We start from the raw sequence: 22,897 nt of genomic DNA, 5'->3' as shown, positions 1-22,897 counted from the left end.
CAAATAGCAAACATAGCCTTCTGCAATGTGTAATAGTAATGGAGTGTGAGGAAGACATGGGCTGTGTGGTTCTTAGTGTTGGAAATGAGCATTCAAAGTATTTCCTTTTTTAATCTGCATACTGCTGGTGTATATATGAGATTGTCCTATATCACAGTGAGGAGAAACAGCAATACAAGGATCCGGGAATATCTTTATAATATGCCACTTTCACCTTGACTCTTCCTAGCTAATCTGAGTTTAAAATAATAATAATAATAATAATAATAATAATAATCCACAATATATGATTGCAAAGCCATAGGTTGGATTCTCTGCCATAGAGTACTGTATCTGTCAAACATACAGGCATGTAAAGTGTTGGATGCAGTCTTGCCCTGGAACTGATTGTCCTGTTGTCATTATAAACATATTTCTCATGGATCTGTTTAGTTGTGTGTGTGTTTTAGAATTGACACACACATTTATTTAACATGTTTGAGGCAGTACAGACCGGCACTTTGTGCCGGCCAGACTGCAGAGTAGGGCTGAAGCAGGGCTGAGCGTTCACACGCTCCAAACCCTTCTTCCTCTGCTAGGGCACCATCTTGGCACGCACCTATTTACAAGGAGAGCACCACGATGACATCCCTCATGCACAGAGCCCAAACAGCGCTGCATACAAGGGGCTTCTTTTTGCTCCATGTGCAGGCCGCAGCATGTGGTTGCTGTGACCTGCTTGTGGGGCAGAAAGGGGCAGTGTCTCGCTGCCCCTTCCTGCCAATCTATAGAGCCCCTTTGTTTCTCTACATTTTTTAAAAGGAGATGTCTAGCAAAAGGAAAAGCACAAAACCGCAAATGCAATTTAAAAAAACCCTAGGAATATGATTATTTTAAAAAGAATAGACATGTAAAGGAATGGTAGACAAAACCAGTAAGAAAAGCAGTTAAAATGATACAAAGCCTGTTTGTTTGTTTTTAAAATTCTTTTTGTGTTTGCATTCTTCCATCTCCCTGTTTAAGGGAGTGCTACATTTTTGGGGGAAGATAAACCATAACAAACAAATGGGAAAAAATAAAATAAAATCTGGTCCCACTTCTTTCTGAAACACAGAGCTGACCTATTCAAGAGGAAGATGGTACAAAATTCCAATGTTCATCCTACAATATTGGGTGAGGCTCATAGGATGTGGGTATCCTCTGGCAGACTGCCATTTTAAGCTTGTCTCAGTTAATAGTGTGACAATTAAATGGCTTGCCTTTGCTGATATCACCATTTGACTTAATATTTTGACCTAACTTTTTTTAAATTGTACTTTTACTTTTGGGGAATTTTATAAAAAAAAACAATTGCAGGTGCCATTAAATAGTTTTATTTCTTTTTCTTTTTCTATGTGAGATAGAAAGAGTTGCAATTATGCCATTGATGAAAGCATTGGCCACTTCATGTTTATCAGCCTCTTGATGATGTTTTTGCTGACTTAGGAGTGTTGTTCTTTCCTAATTTTCTTCTTGAAGGAAGCAATAAGTGATTTTAGCCATTTTCTTCTCAATCCGAGAAATACTTCAAAAACTATGCAATTTTTAAGGACTTATTTTGCACAAAATTCACACATAGATGTTTTGCAGAAAATAGTATTTTCTACACAAAAAAAGTTGTGTTCTGCAGAAACTGTGAAATCCAGTCCAGGATTCTTGACCCTTGAGAAACATGTTTTTCAGCCATTTGTCAAATATTTGTGAATATCCCATCCCCACTGCTGATACAGGTGCTGAAAGAGAAATATCACCCATTGTTCTCCTTTGTCTAGTCCTTGCCTTGTTTCTTTGGCCATAGTGCAGAGCTGAAGCACTCAAGAGAAATAGAATAGAAATAAATGGTATGCAGGTCTTTTACCTGGTCCTGATGAATTTTCTACAGGCATCCATGACATTTGCTTTACTGTGGACTTTAAAGGTGGATTTAACTCTACAAGGATATGCAGCAGTTACCTGGCATAAAACTCTACATATTTAATCCTTTTCATTCTGGGATTTAGTGTAACTGACCCTGAATGCAATGCCATTAGGACTTGTACTGCTCCAGGGCTGTTTCTGTTCTTGACGTCAAGGGATTTCAATAGGAACAGGTTCAGGTTACTGCACAGAAAACTGTGGAAGCAATAACATTATCATAAAAATAGCTGGTCCTCCTAAAACTCAGGGAAGAAAACATTCACATGCTTGAGAACTGCTTCAACTGAACTTTTGTGTTCTACCTTCCAACTTCTTTCATGGCTAACTTCAGTGAGATTTACCTGCTATAGCTCTATCAGTCACACATAGGGATGCCATATCCTGGTGGCCGCTGGGAAAATCCCGCTTTTGGGGGCCCCTCCCGGTCCTGGTCCTGTTTGGCCCCCACCCATGTATTTGTCCCGGTCCGGGGCCCGCTCCTGCGGCCATTGCCACTGCTGCTAATGCGACTGGCCGCGGCGCCAACCCACCTCCTCCTTCCCTTCCTGGAGTGGTGGGCAGCGCCAACTCACCTCCTCCTCTGGCTCCGCCTTCCTCCTCCTTCTCAGTGGCAGCAGCGCCGCCGCCGCGCCTCCTGTGCCAGGGCTTTTCCGCCCGCGCGCTTGGGGGGCTCTAAAGCAGGAGCTCGTCCCCTGCTTTGGCCAGCCGGCCAAAGGGGATGGGCTCCTCAGCACGCACCGCCTGGGCCTCAGCAGGGGCCAGCGGCAGCGCACACAACTGCCCCGCTTCCCTGCGCGCTCGTGAGCCTAAAGAGGAGGAGGAGGAGGAGAAGGGGGGAGCAGAAGGAGGAAAGGTGAGTCAGTGGCCTTTAGGTCTGCCTTGGGTTTTTTGGTTTTTTTAATTAATTTTTAAAAATATAAAATACTTATTTTATTTTTTTATTAATTTTATTATTGCTTGTTTTATATTTTATTTCATTTTAATTATTTCTTGTTTTTTATTTTATTAATTTTTATTATTGCTTTTTTCATTATTTTTATTATTAAATATATACACCCGTCTTGTTTTTATTTATTTTTTCATTATTTTTATTATTAAATATATACACCCCTGTCTTGTTTTTATTTATTTTTTCATTATTTTTATTATTAAATATATACACCCCGTCTTGTTTTTTATTTTTTCATTATTTTTATTATTAAATATATAAATATGGCCAGAAAGGGAAGTTCATTTCTGCCATCTTGTCTAGGAATAATGCCAAAATGTCCTCCATTTTGATCATTCCTTAGAAACATTCATTTAGATTAACATTTTTAAAAAATCATCAAATTTCTTCGCATGTCCTCCATTTTTATAAAAACGTGTCCTACATTTGAAAATGTTGCCCTACATTTGTCCTACATTTGTCCCAGTTTGTAGGTCCTGGCTTATGGCAACCTTAGTCACACACAAAGAATTTCAACACTCTTGGTATTGATTGGCTGACTATTTAGCATTAAAAGGTTTACCATTACTGGTGATAGTTGATTATGCCCATGTCATTTGGGTGGTGAATCCACTCCAGGTTTTAAAATTCAAAGACATAGCCATGTTTGTCTAGGAAATCAGTTTGCAAAAGGGTCTTATAGCACCTTTGTAACTAACTGAATGAAAGAAGCTGGTAGCATGAGCTTTTATAGACTTGAGCCTACTTCCTCAGAGGCATGGGGTGCACTGAAACTTAAAGAAGTTGCCCAACATGATGCTTTCTTTATAGTCTTATGGAGTTTTAAAATCTAACACATAGGCCAAAAGCGATTTGGAGGCATGGCATTCAGATGATGCCCTCCTCTGAATTAGGCCGAAGCTGCACTGCGGCTGCCTAAGATAGTTCAAACCTGGCTGCAAAAAGAGCACAGAAAAAGTGCTCCTTGCTAGCTGTTTGTTGCAGACCATGCTTGGAGCGCTGCTCAGAGGCTGCTCCAAGCTGCCTGTCTGCTTGAGGCCTTTGTCTCTCCTTGTCTGCATATTAAGTGTTAGATTGCAATTCTAGATTGCATCAATAGGAGTATAGTGTCTGCACTGAGGGAAGTAATAGTGCCACACTATTCTGCTTTGGTCAGACCTCACCTGGAATACTGCATCCAATTCTGAACACCACAATTTAAGAAGAATGTTGACAAGCTGGTCTGTGTCCAGAGCAGGGTAACCAAAATGGTGAAGGGTCTGGAAACCTTGTCTTACAAGGAGAGATTTAGGGAGCTGGGTATTTTTAGCCTGAGGAAGAGAATGTTAAGAGGTGACATGAGAGCCATGTTTAAATATTTGAAGGGATGTCACATTGAGGTTGAAGCAAGCTTATCTTCTGAAGTTCCAGAGAATAGGACACAGAGCAATGGATGCAAACTACAGGAAAAGAGATTCCACCTCAAGATTAGGAAGAACTTCCTGAAAGTAAGAACTGTTTGACAGTGGAACATGCTTCCCCGGAGGGTGGTGGAGTCTCCTCCTTTGGAGGTTTTTAAACAGAGGCTGGATAGCCATCTGCTAGGGGTGATTTGACTGTGCATTCTGGCATGGCGGGGGGTTGGACTGGATGGCACTTGTGGTCTCTTCTGTGATCCTTTTGTAATTTTTTAATATATATATTTAATGATATTTTTAATGTTGTAATTTATCATTTTTTTCTTTGAATCACCTACTAAACTATGTTGTTGGGTATGTTACCGAGTTTGGATTCATATAAATTTTGGGTGTCAAGTGATCAAAAATCATGACCCCTGACCGAACCCATCGCAGCCGCCATTATCCCAAAAGCGAGCTGACCACATAGCCAAACAAGCCTAGCAAGGCATGGCTAAAGCAGAAAAGTAGATTTAAACCTTTAAAACCAGTTCTGGGAGTTGCCATTGTCGCAGGCAACCTGAATGAGGACAAAGGAAATTTGCCTCACCTATTGATGGTATTAAGTACCCGGCCATCTACATAGTAGTCCTCTCCCAAGAGAAGTGGCAGACCCTTTTGTGTATCCATTGTTTAACTTTAGACTTAGTCAATAGATAGCCATCAAGGCCTTTGTTCTGCAGGTAGCCATAGCCTGCAGATATGTTTCGCAGTATAAATAAGACCCAGATTTCGCCCTTCAGTGGGCTTTGTGAGCTACAGTTCCAAACCTCAACTCTGTCGAGCAATCGCTCCAGAGCTCTCTTGGGCACTGCGCCCTGCTGAAATCAGGGCAAGCCAAAGCCCACTGTCTCTTTTGGGCCTCTTGCTAGCTAGCCCACTGGAACTTAGCTCCTAGCCATCGCGGTCGCCGCTTGCTTTCTGTTCCCTGCGGCCGTGTTCACCTTCCAACATCCCTCACATCTGTCACTTGGAGAAGACTCTTAAGGTAAATATTTCAACAGTGCCTCTATCCTTTGTCCTTTACCCCCAACTCTTCCCCTCCCTTGCTTTAGCATTGAATGTGTGTGTGCGTGTGTGATCCCTTTTGGTTGTGTGGATTTAATAAATGTTTATATTTTAATTGCAACTCATTGGCATTGGAGTCTCTGTTTCTTGGGGTTGGACTAGATGACCTCTGGTATACACATAGGGACCCAATCCGCTGCGTGCGTTGTTAGGACACGCCTCTCGTAAATTTGAGCTAATTAAATTCCCCTGATTTGATAATAATAATAATAAAATTTATTTCTATACCGCTTTTCTGCAGTGGTCAAAGCGGTGTACATAGTAACCTATGTTAGGATCCTTCCTAACAGGTAGTAGATTCAAATAAATAAAATAATTCTGAGAGAGAGACTTCCTTCTGCATATATATATATATTCTCATTTAGACCATGGTATAAGTATGTGTTCATGTGATCCCATTAGTTCCTTTTGTGCAGACTGATCCTTGTGGCCTGAATCACTAGCACAGGGAAACTGAGGAGTCCACTGCCAGTTTTGTTTTAAATGTACACATCCTACACTGGCATTTCCTTTTAAGTGGACCCATGGGAACACCACTTAAGTAGGGCTTATATAATTGTGTCATTGCAGAAGATGCACTTTCATATAAATGTTTCAGGCAATTTCTTAAATGAAGCATGTTTTAAAGGATGCATGTTTTAGAAAGGATGGGAAATAAAGTTTGAACTACAGTTCCTAGAAGACTCCAGCCAGCTTGGCCTCTAGGCATGCTGAACAGGGGATTCTGGATCTTATAATTTTTCTCAAGCTGTACTGAAAAAAAACCACACACCCTACATTAGCAGCATCCCTTTAAATCCAGCTTATCAAAACATAGTTCAACTAAGAGGTGTCTGGACTTGGCCAGGCTCACGGAAGCTTCTACTCACACCTTGACAGCTCTTGATCCCTCACTTATTGTGGTTTTTGCCTGAGGCTCCTCAGCAAGGCAGGGCCCCATGTTTGAACATGTCAGGAAATATAAGTGTTAAAAAATCCTGTATTTTGTCAGAGGGCAGTAAATGGTTTACGTTTTTTTATTCATTGGGTATCTGTGTGGATGGATTTAACAGGCAGTGTAGCTGTAGTGTGCCATATAATTAGAGCATAAGCACATGATTAATGCATTTCAGAGTCTTCTTCCAGAAGATGCTCAGCATTTACCAGGATCAGCAAGAGTCAGAAAATGTTTTAGTAATGCATTGATAACTTGTTGTATAATTGTATTTGATTTCTGCTGTTACCCGCCTCAATCCTCGGCGGGATACAAATAATAATTATTTGCACTTTGCTTCTGCCCTTCTTTTCAGTTCTCAAGGGATGTTTTAATCAAGTTGTTGAATCTCCAGTGCAGTTGAACCATGCGTAACTTGCTTGAAAATGTGCATGTATTCTCTGCATACACATATAAGTCACCTGTGGTCTTTAAGACAACGACTCCTAGACCATCTTGTCATTGGCCATGGTGCCTGGGACTGATGGGAGTTGCTGTTTAATAGTGCATAGTAAGCTATGATAGTAGGCTATCTTGAACCCCACAATTGGTTCACCTTAGGGTGGCCATAACTTGGAAATGATTTGAAGGCACAAAACAAAAAGGAAGGTTATAGTGTACCCAACCTGCCTTAATGATTATGAAAAAGGGAAGGAAAGATCCTGAAGTAAAGGACACGACCTGCCTGCCGCTGTGTTAAAGCATTATTCTGCAACTTCAAGCTCCTTCTTTGGATGTGTCTACACTGCAGAAATTAAGCAATTTGACACCACTTTTACTGCCATTACTGGCTTAATGCTATAGAATTCTGGGATTTGTAGTTTTATGAGATATTTAGCCTTCCCTGTTAGAGAGTTCTGATGGCCCACCAAACTACAAATCCCAGAATTCCATAGCTCTGAGCCAAACTGCTTTATTTCTGCAGTGTGGCAGTAGTCTTCTTCTGCTTTATCATCTCATTTCCTCACCCTAGCTCAGATATGGGCAAAGTGTAGCTTTCTGGAGATTGTAAGGCTACAACACCTATCATTCTTTACTTTACTTTACTGTTATGCATGTTAACAGTATCCAACAGTATCCAAGGGACCACATGTTTCCCATCCCTGCTCTTGATTTTAATTATGTGGTTTTGGAAGGGGTACATTCTATGTAGATATTTTGAACCCCCCTTTACTATTGTCTTTCCCATGTGTTAGTCAGAGAGAGCAAGGCTATGAACCCACAGCCTGCTTTTAAGTGCTGCAGAAGGGAATAGACAGAAGAAGCAGGTGGTATGTGTGAACAAACATAAAATTGTTTCTTTAATCTCCAATGGTGGAGATTAATACAAGAATTAGGGTTCACCAGTTGCACTGGGAAATGTTAAGGGTAGATCTGCCCACCAACGTAAGAGATACAGTACATTATCTATATGTATATCTATCATATATGTATAGATATATATGTATATTCCAAAAAATAAAATTTGATTTTGCCATTTTATATAAGGAACACCATTTTACTATGCCACTGTATTTAATGGGACTTGAGAATCCATGGATTTTGGTATCTATGGATGAGGGGATCCTGATACCAAACCCCAGCAGATACCAAGGGCCTACTATATTTCTTTTTCTATGCATAGGGATTTGGAGGGTTGGGAACACCTACATGTAATCTCAAGGTGCATGCTACAGAATCTAGGTTTGGCTTTCATAAGGAGCAAAGTCTTGTGAAGGCTGCATTGCAAAGGATGACACAGGCAGACTTTAGTATGTGGTGTGCAAATAGCACAAGCAGCCCTGTGCAATGAGACATGAAAAATGACTCACCTCCAAAACTAGCCAGAAATATGTTTTGTACCTCCGTATTCATCATTCTCAGATAAATGACTAGCTGCATGTTTGCCAACTGCATGGGATGAAATCCAAGGGTAGAAATGGTTTTCTTTTTGTGTCTAAAACGTTGAGGCTGCGATTCTAGGAGCAATTAGAGACTTTGAGGGCTTTGAATTCATCCACCTGGGACTTCCTAGATGTAATTTGCAAACCAATGGAAATTAGCATTGAGCCAAAGTATTTGTCCTAGTGATTTTTGCACATTGCAGGGGAATGGGATAGAAAAGCTCAAGAAGATTGGGTTAATTATGGGTAGAGGTGAATTTTTCTGTTTGGATGTATCTCTAAATTTGAAGTAGCTGAGTTTTTAAAATCATTTTGTCAAATATACATGTCTTACCATCACTTAAATAATAATAAATAAAATATTTATTTGTATACCGCCCTTCCATCAGATCAGGGCGGTTCACAACAGTTAAAATACAATAAACATACACATTAAAATCATAACAATATTACAAAAACATAAAACCAAAAGGCCCCAGGTTAGCCAATCCCGTTGTCAGTGCGGCGGGGGGAGGCCTATAGGACCTCATACAGGGAATGCAGTCCTGAACAGGAAGGTCTTAAGATCCCGTCTGAATTGGGCCAGGGAGGTAGCTGAGCGGAGCTCTGTGGGCAGCGTGTTCCAAAGGGCCGGGGCGGCGATGGAAAAAGTCCTCCTGGTAGTAGAGACAAGCCTCGCCCCGGGAACCCTAAGTAGTTGCTGCCCAGATGTTCTGAGGGTGCGGGACGGAATATATGGGGAGAGGCGGTCCTTCAGGTATCCTGGGCCCAAGCCATTTAGGGCTTTATAGGTCAACACCAACACCTTATATTGCGCCCGGAAGCGAATGGGCAGCCAATGGAGATCTTTTAATACCGGTGTTATATGGCTGGCCCTGGACGTACCAGTGACCAGCCTGGCTGCCATGTTCTGCACCATTTGAAGCTTCCGGGTTTGGTATAAGGGTTGCCCCATGTAGAGTACATTGCAGAAATCCAGTCTCGAGGTTACCAGGGCGTGTACTACAGTTTCAAGGTCCCTCTGGGCCAGGTATGGGCGCAGCTGGCGAATAAGCCGAAGCTGGTGACAGGTGCTCTTGACCGTCGCATTCACCTGAGCAGTCAGGTGGAGGGACGAGTCAAGAAGCACCCCAGACTGCGCACGGAGTCCTTCACAGGGAGGGTGACCCCGTTCAGGACAGGTGGAACCACCGCCATTCCTGGACCAGGGGAACCTATCACGAGTACCTCCGTTTTCTCTGGATTCAGCTTGAGTCGGTTTTCCCTCATCCAGCCCATTACTGACTCCAGACAGGCCACGAGAGGAGAGACGCCATCCTCAGTCACTGCATCAGTCGGAGACATAGAGAAGACTATTTGGGTGTCATCAGCGTACTGATAACCCCGCGCCCCATGTCTCCGGATGATCTCTCCCAGCGGTTTCATGTAAATGTTAAATAGCATGGGAGACAGAATGGCTCCTTGAGGGACCCCAGTTTTAAGGGCCCTCTCATCGGAGCACACGTCTCCCAGCTGCACCATCTGGGACCTCCCGGAGAGGTAGGACTGGAACCACTGGAGCGCAGTGCCCCCGATTCCCACCTCTGCCAGGCGCCCCAGATTGATACCATGGTCTATGGTATCGAAAGCCGCTGAGATGTCCAAGAGCACCAACAGGGACACGCTTCCCCTGTCGATGCCCAATACTTCAAGTATTCTGTGTCAAGAACACAGCTGAATGTCTACAATGGCGCAGTGGTTAAATGCCTGGTGGCGCAGTGGTTAAATGCCTGTACTGCAGCCATTCACTCAAAACCACAAGGTTGCGAGTTCAAGACCAGCAAAAGGGCCCAAGCTCGACTCAGGCTTGCATCCTTCCGAGGTCGCTAAAATGAGTACCCAGACTGTTGGGGGCAAATTAGCTTACTTGCTAATTAGCTTACTTGCTGTTCACCACTATGATCTTTGGAATAGCGGTATATAAATAAAACAAATTATTATTATTATTATTATTATTATTATTATTATTAAGTGGTAGCAGTTAAGTGAAAAAAAGTGGGGAGGGATACTCAAGCCAATAGTAATCAAAATAGCCACCAAATTGATGGAGTTGGGGTTAGAGATAGCCTTTTTGCACTTCAGAAATAAGAAGACCTTCTTCAACTGCACAGGGGTCTGTTAAGGGGCAGGATGTGAGGGATGTTCTGGTTCTATAATTCTACTTGTTCCTGGGAGTTCTGATATATTGAGCAAATGAAAAGAAAGGGATATGCTATTGCTCCTTGTATCCTAAGGGAGATTGTGTTTATATCTTGACTCTGGCATAGGGCTGGTATCTGTTTCAGTAATGAAGTTCAACAGTGGAAAATTGGAAGACAGCATCTTTGAGCATGTATCTTTTTCTTAGCACCGAGCTTCCTGACATTCCAGTGGGTCATTTTAACTCTTTCCTCCTCACTGCTTCCTTACTCTAATATGCATTTCATACTTTTTTTGTCTGAAAGTCACACATACCATTTACTTCTAGAAGAACTGATATCCCTTTATGAAAGATGCGTGAGAATCTGTTTTTTTACTATCTGAAAGCAGCAGGATATAGTCACTTAGGGAAAAAACTGCCATTTCTTCTAACATCTAAATACTGTAGGAGAATTTGTATTCTCACATCTCTTTTGGGTGCTAAGAGAGTCGCTTTTAAGCTCTACAGAGGTAATGAACTTTCATTGCTCTATGTTTTTTCTTTTCCAAACTGTTCAGATATTCTGTATGTGATTAATTGGTCACTACAACCACATTAGAAGACAACAAGACTTAATAATAATAAAGATGCCAGCCACAGATGCTGGCGAAACATCAGGAAGAAACTCTTCTAGAACATGGCTACATAGCCTGAAAAACCCACAAAAAACTAATAATAGTAAACATTACAAAAATGGATGATGATGTTAACATGGGGCCATTCTAATTCCTTGACCTCTTTCCCTTACAGACTGTCTTTTTAGAGTATGTCCCATGAACCGCTACTCTGCACAGAAGCAATACTGGAAAGCTAAGCAAACCAAACAGGACAAGGATAAGATAGCTGATGTGGTGCTGTTGCAGAAACTTCAGGTATGATAAGATCCAAGACCATATTAACCAGAGTTTTTTCCTGATCAAAAACTGGCAAAGCCAAAGGACACTTGCATTTTTTCTTGCTGTAGTTTTTGACTCAGATACGCTGTTAAGCTACCATAGTTGGTGAGTTTGTGGTTCAGCCTGTGGGTTCAGATTGTTATGTGCCTTCAAAATGATTCTTACTTATGGTGACCCTATTATAGGGTCTTCGTGATGAGATTTACTTACAGGAGGTTTGTCTTAAACTGAGAGAGTGTCACTTGCCCATGGCAACAATTGGGTTTCAATGGCTGAGGAGGGATTTGAACCCTGATCTCCAAAGTCCCAGTCTAACACTCGGACCACTACACCATGCTGGATTTCCTACCAAGATGATATTGGACTATAATTCCCAGAAACCCTCCCCATTGGCCATGCTTGCTTTCTAAACCACTGTCCCAAATGTCTCAGTTCACACCACAAGATGGATGTTGTTTATAAGAATACCTGATGCTTGTTCCTATTCCTGCAATCCCAGATTCTTAACATTTCAGTGATTTAGGTTGCACCTGCCCTGCAGAAATAATGTACTTTGACACTGCTTTAACTGCCATGGGTCAATGCTGTGGAATTCTGGGATTTGTAGTTTTGTGAGATATTTAGGCTTCTCTCTTAGAAAGCTATGGTGCCCCATCAAACTACAAATCCCAGGATTCCATAGCATTAAACCACAGCAGTTAAAAACTGAGTCAAACTGGATTATTTCTGTAGTTCAGATGTAGCCTTAGAGACATACTTCACTGCTTGAAGGGTTAAAATATTCTTTAAAAAATAATAAAAACTGAGCTGCTCATGTTGCTGAATTCTTGCCTGATACCAGTTTCTGCATGTGTGTAGTATGCTTGTGGAATGTGTGCTGCCCTGCCTATATGGCTCACACTTGCATTTCCTGTATTTTTTTATTTTATTTTTGTAGCTGACAATGAGGCCCAGCTGTTCTCTTGGTTCTCTGGATCCTGGCCAGCACCTTTCATATTGTATAATGAGATTAAAATAGTAATTCCACACCATCAACAACTGTGGTTAGTTTACATGGAGGCAAATTAGTAAATTAATGTTGGAAATCCAATGGAAGTGAATTTTTCATGTTAGGGGAGGCATGACATCACTCCGCCTTTATTTAATACATTTGCATGCTCTTTCTCAGTCATAATAAAAGGAGAAAAAAATATTCAAATCCCACCTCCCAGTGAAGACCAGCTGCAGAAAAACCATTTTTAAAAGAGCAGACTTTCTGCTGCTACAACATGCCTGCTTATTCAAAGGCACTTGTATGATTGTATGGTGACAAATGATCACAGTTTTGAAAAGTTAATTTTTGAGATTATAATTACCCAAATCCCCCTAGCCAGCATGGCTACTAGTTTTAGATGACGGGTAAAACCTTATTACTTAAGTGAGCCCTCTGAATTGTTTGAGAGTGAGATGGGATGGAGATTGAGGCAAGGTTTGTTGAATTCTTGGTCACTCCCAAATCTCTAATGGTTGTGCTACTATTTGGAAAAGTTTTTTTTTTTAATACAGCACCCAGAGTCTCCCACCCATTATCTATGCTAGCTGAGAGATTCTGGGAGCTGCAGTCCAAAAAAGTAACTTTTTCAAAATCAGGTGCTATTATAATTTTGTTTTCCTTTTTGTTAATTTTGAAGATGATTAATTGATTGGAGTGTCCAGTGGGCTAGAAATGTGGGATATACATTTGAAAAATGTGTCAGATACAATCCTTTGTCCCCCTTCCTTGCATTTTTTGCCCAAAGATGTGGTCTACAGGCTTCACTCTTCTCCTTCCTTGTGACACTGATAAAACAGAAGCCATGGGCTTCTACAGTTCATGTCTCCAGGCTCTACTCCTGACTAAAACTGCTGAAACTGGCATCTGTTACTCACTGATTAGCTTTTCCTTGTTACCAAGGATCTTCCTCCAGCTGCATGTTTCCTAAGAACCAGTAAAATACATACTGTGCACTGTTTCAGGTGTTGGCAGATGTAGTGAATCAATGGTACCAAGACATTTTAGGGAAATGAGACCATAGTTGGCAAAAAATTTACTTCTGTGATTGATTTTTTTAAAAAATGTTGAACAGTGTGTTGGGTGCAGTCAATTTAAAATGTGAATTGCTGTTCCTGGAAGCTTCCAGGGCTGCATCTTCACTGCAGATTTTATGCAATTTGACACTGCTTTAACTGCCATTGTGACATATTTACCTTTCTCTCCAGAATCCTAGAATTCCATAGGATGGAGCCATGACAGTTAAAGCAGTGTTAAACTACATTAATTCTGCAGTGTGGTAACAACCCAGAGAAAAATTCATCCTTTTTTTGGCCATTCTAGAAGTGCCAAAGGCTATGAAGAATAGCCTTGCATGATGTTTATTTGGCCCTAGGGCTGTACTTTACTCACCCCTGCAGTGCTGTTAGATACAACAGATCTGCTGTATCCTTAGAAGAAATGATGTCTCAGGCATGTGTTTTGGGTTGAGTGATAATAAAGCAAGTCAGGGCTGTCTTTTTCTTTCTTTTTATGGGAGCAGAGGACTGAGAATACTCTGCACTTAAAAACCTAATACAAAAATCTCTCTCAAGATAGCTCACATTCTGTGTCAAGCTGAATTTTCCAGCTTGCATAAATTGTGTGTGTGTATGTGTGTGTGTGTGTGTGTGTCAGATTTCCCACTAGCACTACATTTTAGACACATTGATTGTGCTTCTACTCACAGTGCAGAGTATGAGCCTGCAGGTTTTTGAGGCTGTCCACTGACCAGTAGAGGTCTTACTAATCACATTTTTAGCTTTTGAACTTTCACGATGCACTTATTGCATTTTTGCAACTTTAAAGACTAAAGGCTAGCTGAAAAAGAAATCTCAGAATGTTTAATTTTGCATCCAGTATTTGTTCTACATGTGTGGAATTGAAGTGATAAATAGCCCAAAGTAAAGAGGCTTGATCCAAATTTATTTTTATGGTCTACAAGACGTAGACAATAAAAGGACTGTGCTAAGTCCGGAAATTTTAGGGGTAAATCCTGAGACCTAGGAGACAATCTTGTGTGATGTTATAGGGCCCAGGTTAAAATGATGATGTTACACAAAGCAACACATGATGATGTCAGTAAACATAATACATGAAGTCGAAGGTTTTCATGGCTGGCATCCGTAGTTTTTGGTGGGGTTTTCCATGTTCTAGAAGAGTTTTTTCCTGACATTTCACCAGCAGCTGTGTCTGGCATCTTCAGAGAAGATTCTCTAAATCTTCAAAGACAATTCTCTGAAGATGCCAGCCACAGCTGCTGGCAAAACATCAGGAAAAAACTCTTCTGGAATTCCAGAATCATGAATAATGAATGACATAACATTAATTCCTAAAGACGAAAAAGACAATACTAATGTGGAGAATTATAGACCAATCTCCTTGCTCAATGTAGACTATAAGATATTTGCGTCTATTCTGGCGGAACAATTAAAACCAATTTTAGTTACACAAATAGATCATGATCAAACAGGTTTCTTACCGGCAAGGCACTTAAAACAGAACATTAGAACCATGTTAAATCTCATTGAATATTTTGAGGGGAAAAACAGACAGAAGAAATTCGGGATGTTCTTTGTAGACACTTATAAAGCTTTTGATAGTTTAAATTGGGACCGTATGATTTGTACTTTGGAAAATTTGGGTGTTGGCGACAGATTCCTTAGCTGGATACAAAGTATTTACACTAATCAAACAGCAAGGTTGTTAATTAACGGAGAGAGAACTCAACAATTTAGCATACCGAAAGGGACAAGACAGGGGTGCCCCTGTCCCCTTTGCTATTCATAACTGCAATGGAAGGATTTAAAATTAATACACAGAAATCTGTGATTATAACAAAAAATGTATCCTCTGCTGAAGAAAAGGAAATTCAAGAGTGTATGGGCTGTAAAGCTGTGAAAAAGACTAAATATTTAGGTATATGAATCACTAATAGAAACACCGAACTTTTGGAAAACAACTATAAATCCACATGGAAAAAAATCAAGCAAGACCTTATGAAGTGGTCCAAACTAAACTTGTCTTTTTCTGGAAGAACAGCTGCCGTTAAAATGGCAGTACTGCCAAAACTCAATTACTTATTCACAAACATCCCCATTATCTCAAATCTGAAAATAATAGAGGATTGGAATAAAGAGATAAGGAAGTTTGTATGGGCAGGAAAGAAGCCACGTGTGAAATGGAAAACTCTAATCGACCCAAATTTGAATGGTGGATGTAATTTACCAGATTTTCAGTTATACTATGTAGCTAATAGTTTAATATGGGCAAAGGAGTGGATAAATCTGACAGACGACAAGCTACTTGCTTTGGAGGGCTTCAAAATTCGATATGGCTGGCATGCGTACTTATGGTACGAAAAACATAAAATTAACGGAGACTTTGGACACCATTTTGTGCGGAATGCCATCTTAACATCTTCTCTGAAGGTAAAGCAACTTTTTTACAGAAAAATCCCAGGATGGATCTCTCCTCATGAGGCACTCTTTAACAGAACACAAATCTTTAAATGGTTAAGATACGAAGACTTATTAGTTAAAAATTACATGAATTATTATAGTTTGAAAAAAATAGAGGACATAAAGCCTATGGAGGTGCAAAAACATTGGTTCCTATATTATCAACTGGCAAACAGATTCAAATTGGATAAAGAGCTTGAAAACTTCGAAATTGAAAACATGGAAATGGACAATATATTATTAAAATGAAAAAAGAAATTAACATCTAAACTTTACAAAATTTTGCTACAAAGAATGGTAGAACAAGATGTTGTAAAGGACTCTATGATTCAATGGCCCAGAAATCTTGGCAGAATAGTTGATCTAGAAAGCTGGCACAATGCCAGGGGAAAAACATTAAAATTTACAGCCTGTCAAAACCTCCATGAAAATTTCAAAAAATATGGAACTATCTAACTCCAGCAAAGATTGCGAAAATTCATAAAGGAAAGAGTAACTAGTGTTAGAAGTTTCTGAAAGCAAAGGGAACTTGGTTACATATTTGGTGGGAATGCCCAAGGATAAAGAAATATTGGAATCAAATTCACTTAGTAATAACTAAAATTTTTGTTATAAACTTTGAGTAAATTCCTGAAATTTATCTTTTAAACATGACAAATAAAATCCCAAAGAAAATTGAAGCTCTTCACTGGTGCAGGATCCTCTATATGATAACTGCTGGAAGGTTACTTCTGGCACAATATTGGAAATCAAATGAGATTCCATTGATTGATGAGTGGCTACTGAAACTGCATGATATGATGGAAATGGACCGATTAACAAATATTATTCACGGAAAAGATGAGGTAAAGACTGAAGAGGAATGGGAGGCCGTAAGGACTTTTTGTGGTAAACGCTGGAAAGAGATGTAAAACAATATAGAAAGAAATGTAATTAAATAAAAAGAACATAACCATGAGAAGGATAGGAAGAAGTAAATTAAGGAAGAGAAAAAGATATTGGAGTTATCTAGAAACATTACACATACAAGGTAACATTGCAGAGTGCAGTAATAATCGCACAGGATGAATGTTATACGAAGGAAGTGTACCTGTTTATTTATTAATTTTATTTGGAAAATCGAACTATTTGAATGGCTAACTATCTTTGAAGATGTAGTAAGTTTGTTGATTGTAGCGATGTTTTGATATATAATAAATTAAAAAAACTCTTCTAGAACACGGCCTCATAACCCAAAAATCCACAAAAAACTATAATACATGAAGTATCAACTGCAGTTGTACAAAGTATGCCATTTAAGTAAAAAAAAACCCAAGTTTGAAAAAAAAGAGAGAAAGAATATATAGTACAACTTTTCAAAGCAGTGCTCTTGCCCTGATATTCCTCCCCCTTGTGCTGAGGATTGAGGAAGAGAGTCCAGGCCCTGAGAACTGGCAACTCTAATAGAAGGCAAAAAGAGGAAAAAAAGACGGGAAAGAGAGAAAAGAAGAGGCTCCCTTGAGCCACAGAAAAGATTTTAAATTATGTCCTAATGGTCAGATTTGTTATTCCTCTTGCTCCTGCCCTAGGATCAAACTGGTCAACCATACATGCTTTCTCTGCCGTTTCACTGTCTGCTCCTTCCCATAATTCCTGTAGTCTGGCCAAGCCTAGTAGCCTTTAGGGTTATTTGCTTATTTTTCATAGAGTTCCTTTTTCTGCCTGTATTTCTCTAGCACTCCAGCTCAGTCTCAAATTGTGCATGCTCTGTTTTTATTTCCTTTGCTGCCAGACTGAAAACTCAGTCAAATATTAATCCTGGGTTTTTGGGAGAGATTAGGGTTTAATTAAATAAAGGTGCAGTAGCATTTCTTGAAGCTTTGAATTGCCAGTGAAGCATCCCTAAAGAGGCAAGCTCAGCCAGGATGGATTTATGGTTGAGGCACCACCTACTTGGAAAATCGTTTTATGCCATGGCTTTGAAGAGGCTGACTCATGGCACACCGAAGCTCCTTTGCACCAGACACAAGCCCTTTGGTTTTCTTCAAGGCAGCCTTGGAAATCTACCTCCATGACTTCTCTGTTTTTCATTTGATACTAATCTGACCACTAAATTTTGTTACAGTTACATTTTGTTACACATCGTCCTTAAGTGAGCTGAGAAGAAGGAAAGAACTTAATGGGCTGAAGTGAAAATGACCTTATACTGAATCCATATGAATGATTTAGTAGGAATGGAATCACTCTGTGGAGACTCCAGTTGGGATGGACAGTTTGTGTACAGATTAGCCACACATGGATCCTGTTTTACTTTTTTTGAGGGAAATGGTAACCTTTTTATTGTTTTCTCAAAATACTAATTTTATCAAAGTGTTTACCCTATGTGATTAGGAGATAAAGATGAAAAAATGAGAAGCTAGTAAACATCAATCTCTCTCCTTGATCCTTTCCTTCACCAGCATATCATGATTCTAAACTTTTAGAATTGCTAGAGTTTGATTTTTGGATCAGGGAGAATAAAACTATCTCTAGTTCTTGTGGCTTTATATTATATCCAGAATCAGAGACAGTATATATACCTCTCAATACCAGTTACTGGGGAGTATAAGTATGAGCTACTACTACACATGTCCAGTGTTTACACTTCTCACTGGGACAATTATTTGGTTATGCTGTGGAAATAATGTGGAGTTAGATAAGATTTAATGCAGAGCCAGCATGGTGCAGTGGTTTGAGTGTTAGACTGGGACCCTGGAAAAACAGGGTTTGAATTCCTGCTCAACCATAGAACTCCACTTGGTGATCTTGGGCAAGTTGCACTCTCAGCCTCAGATGAGGGCAATGCAAACTTCCAATGATAAAACTTTGCAGAATAAACATAGTAATAGATTCACCTTAGGGTCACTGTAAATCAGAAATAACTTGAAGGCACACAGCAACAAGATTTAGTTTAGAAGGATTCTTCTTATGTTCTCAGGTAAATAATACTAATAGCAGGGCTGGCACTAAAGAAATCTTAACTAATATACACTGCAAATCTAGATATTTACTATGGAGTGAGTCTAACCGGAAGTATGTTCTCATGTCCTAGTAAGCATGCCAGGATTGTGCTGCAGTTCAATCAAATAAACATACATAGATTTGCATAAGAATAACAACAACATTTTGAAGGGGGAATACCCCCTTATCTTTAGATGATGAATGCACACATCTGAGTTGCCAGCATCTTTGAAGAGGCAGCTGCCTTTGCCTGAGACAGAAAGTGGGGTTTAGTGGGACACCTCTTCTAAGATATCACTTAGTCTCCTGCCATTTCTATAAGCAGTTGTATAAAGAATAAAGAAACACTTTTAAAAAATGCACTGTTGGTGGTGCCTGCTAAATGATGAATTAACAGAAAATGAATCAGTTATGCTGACTAAATGTTGCTATACTAATCAGTATGTGTGTATATGTATATATATATATATATATATATATATATAATCTTACAACATTAATTCGTAATTCATTCAAGAACTTAGCATTGCCACAGTAAGCTGCAAAGCCAGTGATATGAAAGGAGGCTCATGACCTTTCCCAGCGAAAAAGAATTATTTCTGGGGGGAAAAACCAAAGAACCAAACAACTACAGTTTGTAAACACATGTACACATGCACTTAAACATGGATATATATATATATATATATATATATATATATATATATATGAAGATCATAGAATCATAGGTTTGGAAGACACCACAAGGGCCATCCAGTCCAACCCTCTGTGATGCAGGAACTCACAAATCACCCTCAACAGATGGCCATCCAGCCTCTGAAGGAAACTACAGCACTCTCTGAGGGAGTGTGTTCCACTCTCAAACAACTTTTACTGTCTGGAAGTTCCTCCTAATTTTGAGGTGGAATCCCTTTTCCTTTAGCATGCATCCATTGTTCCATGTCCCATTCTCTGGAGTAGCAGAAAACAAGCTTGCTCCATCTTCAATATGACATCCCTTCAAATATTTAAACCAGGATATCATATCACCTCTTAACCTTCTCTTCTCCAAGCTAATCATAAAATATTTCCAGGTGCCTCACCATTTTGGTTGCCCTGGACACAGTATTCTAGATGAGGCCTGACCAAAGTAGAATAGAGTGGCACTATTACTTCCCTTGATCTAGACACAATGTCTCTATTGATCTCTGAGGGAAGATTTGTTTTGTTTTGCTGTAACATCAAAAAATGTTAAACCATAGCTGCAGACAGTTTTTGCTGTTTTGCATTGATCAATGATGAGCTACTAAAGCTGACAATGGCCTCATACAGACAGCTGAAACTGCAGTACACTGAATGTATGATAAGGAAGTGGGATTATGGCAGCAGACTGTACTCTAGCTTTTTTGACTTGTTCACAGAGACTGTGGGCATTCAGGTTTTCTGCATGTAGATTTTGTATGTGGGACTAAAGATCTAACATTTTGCATGCACATGTATTCCAGTTGTTTGAAGAGGGCTAATATTTGTGCAGTGAAATAGATCTAAATTTTCTTTTAAGAATATCTTTCTCTTTTAATTTCTGTGCTGCTGTTCCAGATGAGTCTTCCCCAAATGTCTCATATCATATAAAATGAACAGTAATAACTATAATAATTAAAAAAAAAATGGAATAGGACAGTTGGAAATATTTGCAGCGTCAATAGGTAGATAAGAAAGGAAATATTTTCAGCCAGTTCATACTACATTGCTTAAAGTGAAACAAAAATAATTGGTTGTAATCCATTGGTTTAACACTAAACAGGAAAGAGAAAAAGCCTTGTACAGAAATACAATACATTGCTCTTAAAGACATTTTAATTCCACAAACATAGCATGGGCTTCTCCATGATTACTCTACACATATTGGTAGTTAGCCACACCTCTGATTTCTAGCATCCTCTTTCCCAGCAACCTTCTGGTTTTCCTTCCCTAATCATTTCCACACCTTTTACTGACAAATTCAGATTTTATGATAAGAAAAATAGATTCTGCTCCCACCCCTCTCTACATGTGAAATTATACCTGTTCTATTCCATAAATTTGCTTAATTGTTTTATTTTACTTTAACACAGTATGGGATGGGATGGGATAGATGGATGAAGAAAAATGTGAACTAGGAGAAACAGTGATGGAATTGCATGGCAGGGGCAGAAATTTGGGAAGATTCAGAGTTCCTGATCTTTGTAAGGTTTCAGGCTTTAGAATTTGCTGTCTATCAGTTATTGTTGAAACCCTGATAGCTAGAAAATGGATTTTGGTTTAATAACTACTGTTCTTTGGAATTCTGTTCTGTGCTAGAGTTTTGATTTGTTGTGGAGCATAGACAGTCACTGATGAACAACCCGGAGCACAGAGAATGCTTGCTACTTTATTTGTTGGTGTATGATGCTTATCAGAATCAGGTTTTCCAGAAGGCCACTTCCATGAAGGGAGTGGGAGATGGTGGACCAAGCCCCCATTCTATCCAAATGACCTGCAGATCTCACTACCTCTGGTCTCTGGACTCCTTTTGCTTCGAAGTTGAGATCATTCTTCAGTGGGATTGGAGCTGGACTAATTGTTGATTCATGATCTGTGGAATTTGTAGGCATAGACCTTTATAGATCTCGTGTGGATAGAGACACTGACTCCTCATTCTCTTTTTCTCATTGTTCTGTTGACTTTGTGACTTCATGGTTTGGATTCATTCTTCTATGGCCTGTGCTTTCAAACAGCATGCAGCTCAGATGGAGCAGAAGCAGAATGAAACAGAGAATAAGAAGGTGCATGGGGATGTAGTGAAGTATGGATGTGTCATACAGGTATGGTATATTTTCTTTTTCCTACATCTGCCCAGTGTTGCTTTTCTGAATCTACATTTTCCCTACAGATATTTGAATTACTGTATATTAAACCCTGTGTCTTGGGCCAGAATGTCAGGGATGCCAGTATATCAAGATGTCAGTCCTGTAGCTACATGTCTTTTACCGCCCATCATCCCTTATGTCAACCACAAAATACAAGTATTAATCAGGACTGGGAGACTGATAGCTCTACCACTACAGTTTAAGTTAAATTAATGTTTTAAAAAAATGCACTGTGCTGTTTGGTTTTCCAGCTTCTTCACATGAAAAGTAATAAATACTTGACAGTGAACAAGCGCCTCCCTGCCCTACTGGAGAAGAATGCCATGAGGGTGACGCTCGATGCCACAGGCAATGAAGGCTCCTGGGTCTTCATCCAGCCCTTCTGGAAACTGAGGAGCAATGGAGATAATGTGAGTGTATGACAAAGAGGTCACTTCTACTGGTAGTGCCACATGGAGATTCTAAGCTTGAAGCCTATTAGAGGAAAGAGTGACTGGGGGCCTTTTCAAAAGTTAAAGCAGCAGGGTGCTTAACTATGTGAACTAACCACATGCGTATGTATTTGTGACTTGATGTATACCATTTTAAGTGATCTATGTGTGTCAGCCAGCTATAGATCCCATATAATATTTTTTGGGATAGACAAAAGATACACTTGGTTACATATGGTAAGATGGTTTTCCATATTAGAGATCCTGCATAATACACATGAAAGCATGAATGAAGTCCATCTTCTGAGACTGGAAGTGTATGTACAATTCAAAGAAGAAATTATAGATATGGCAGAATGTGCAGGCTGTAGTTCTATACTTACTTTGAAGCAAGCCTCCTAGAGCTTGGTGGGATTTATTTTTGAGCAGACATTTATGGGATTTTGCTGCTTGTTCTTCAGCCTCTTAGATCACTTCTTATTTTACTGGATCTTCCCATACTTCATGTCAATGCCTTTAACAGTTATGTGATCCTTTCTCAGGTAGTGGTTGGAGACAAAGTGATCCTGAATCCTGTGAATGCGGGCCAGCCACTCCATGCCAGCAACTATGAACTTACCGATAACCCTGGATGCAAAGAGGTACTAGGGTTTGGGAGAAGAGGAAGGCCCTGAGAGGGGAAGGTCAATCACAGGAGTCTGTTTGGCATCTAGACTACTATCCTGTTGGTCAGTGTGACTATGCCAGTGTAGG

The 22,897-nt window shown here is 39.9% G+C and overlaps 1 protein-coding gene across 2 annotated transcripts in view; it reads left to right on the top strand.

Moving 5' to 3' along the window:
* The window catches only part of ITPR3 (inositol 1,4,5-trisphosphate receptor type 3), a 128,828-nt gene that overhangs the window by 40,729 nt on the left and 65,202 nt on the right, over positions 1-22,897 (top strand). For both annotated transcript variants that reach the window (XM_089514723.1, XM_089514722.1), the window contains exons 3-6: positions 11,213-11,334; positions 21,582-21,668; positions 21,965-22,123; positions 22,687-22,785. In XM_089514723.1, coding sequence (XP_089370849.1) covers positions 11,213-11,334; positions 21,582-21,668; positions 21,965-22,123; positions 22,687-22,785 — 467 coding nt within the window. The remainder of the gene's footprint in view (positions 1-11,212; positions 11,335-21,581; positions 21,669-21,964; positions 22,124-22,686; positions 22,786-22,897) is intronic.

The sequence above is a fragment of the Sceloporus occidentalis genome, unplaced genomic scaffold, assembly GCF_023333645.1.
Source record: "Sceloporus occidentalis isolate IW3139 unplaced genomic scaffold, rSceOcc1.0.p SCAF_3, whole genome shotgun sequence".
NCBI classification, from domain to species: domain Eukaryota; kingdom Metazoa; phylum Chordata; class Lepidosauria; order Squamata; family Phrynosomatidae; genus Sceloporus; species Sceloporus occidentalis.
This window is presented reverse-complemented; position numbering and strand designations above follow the sequence as displayed.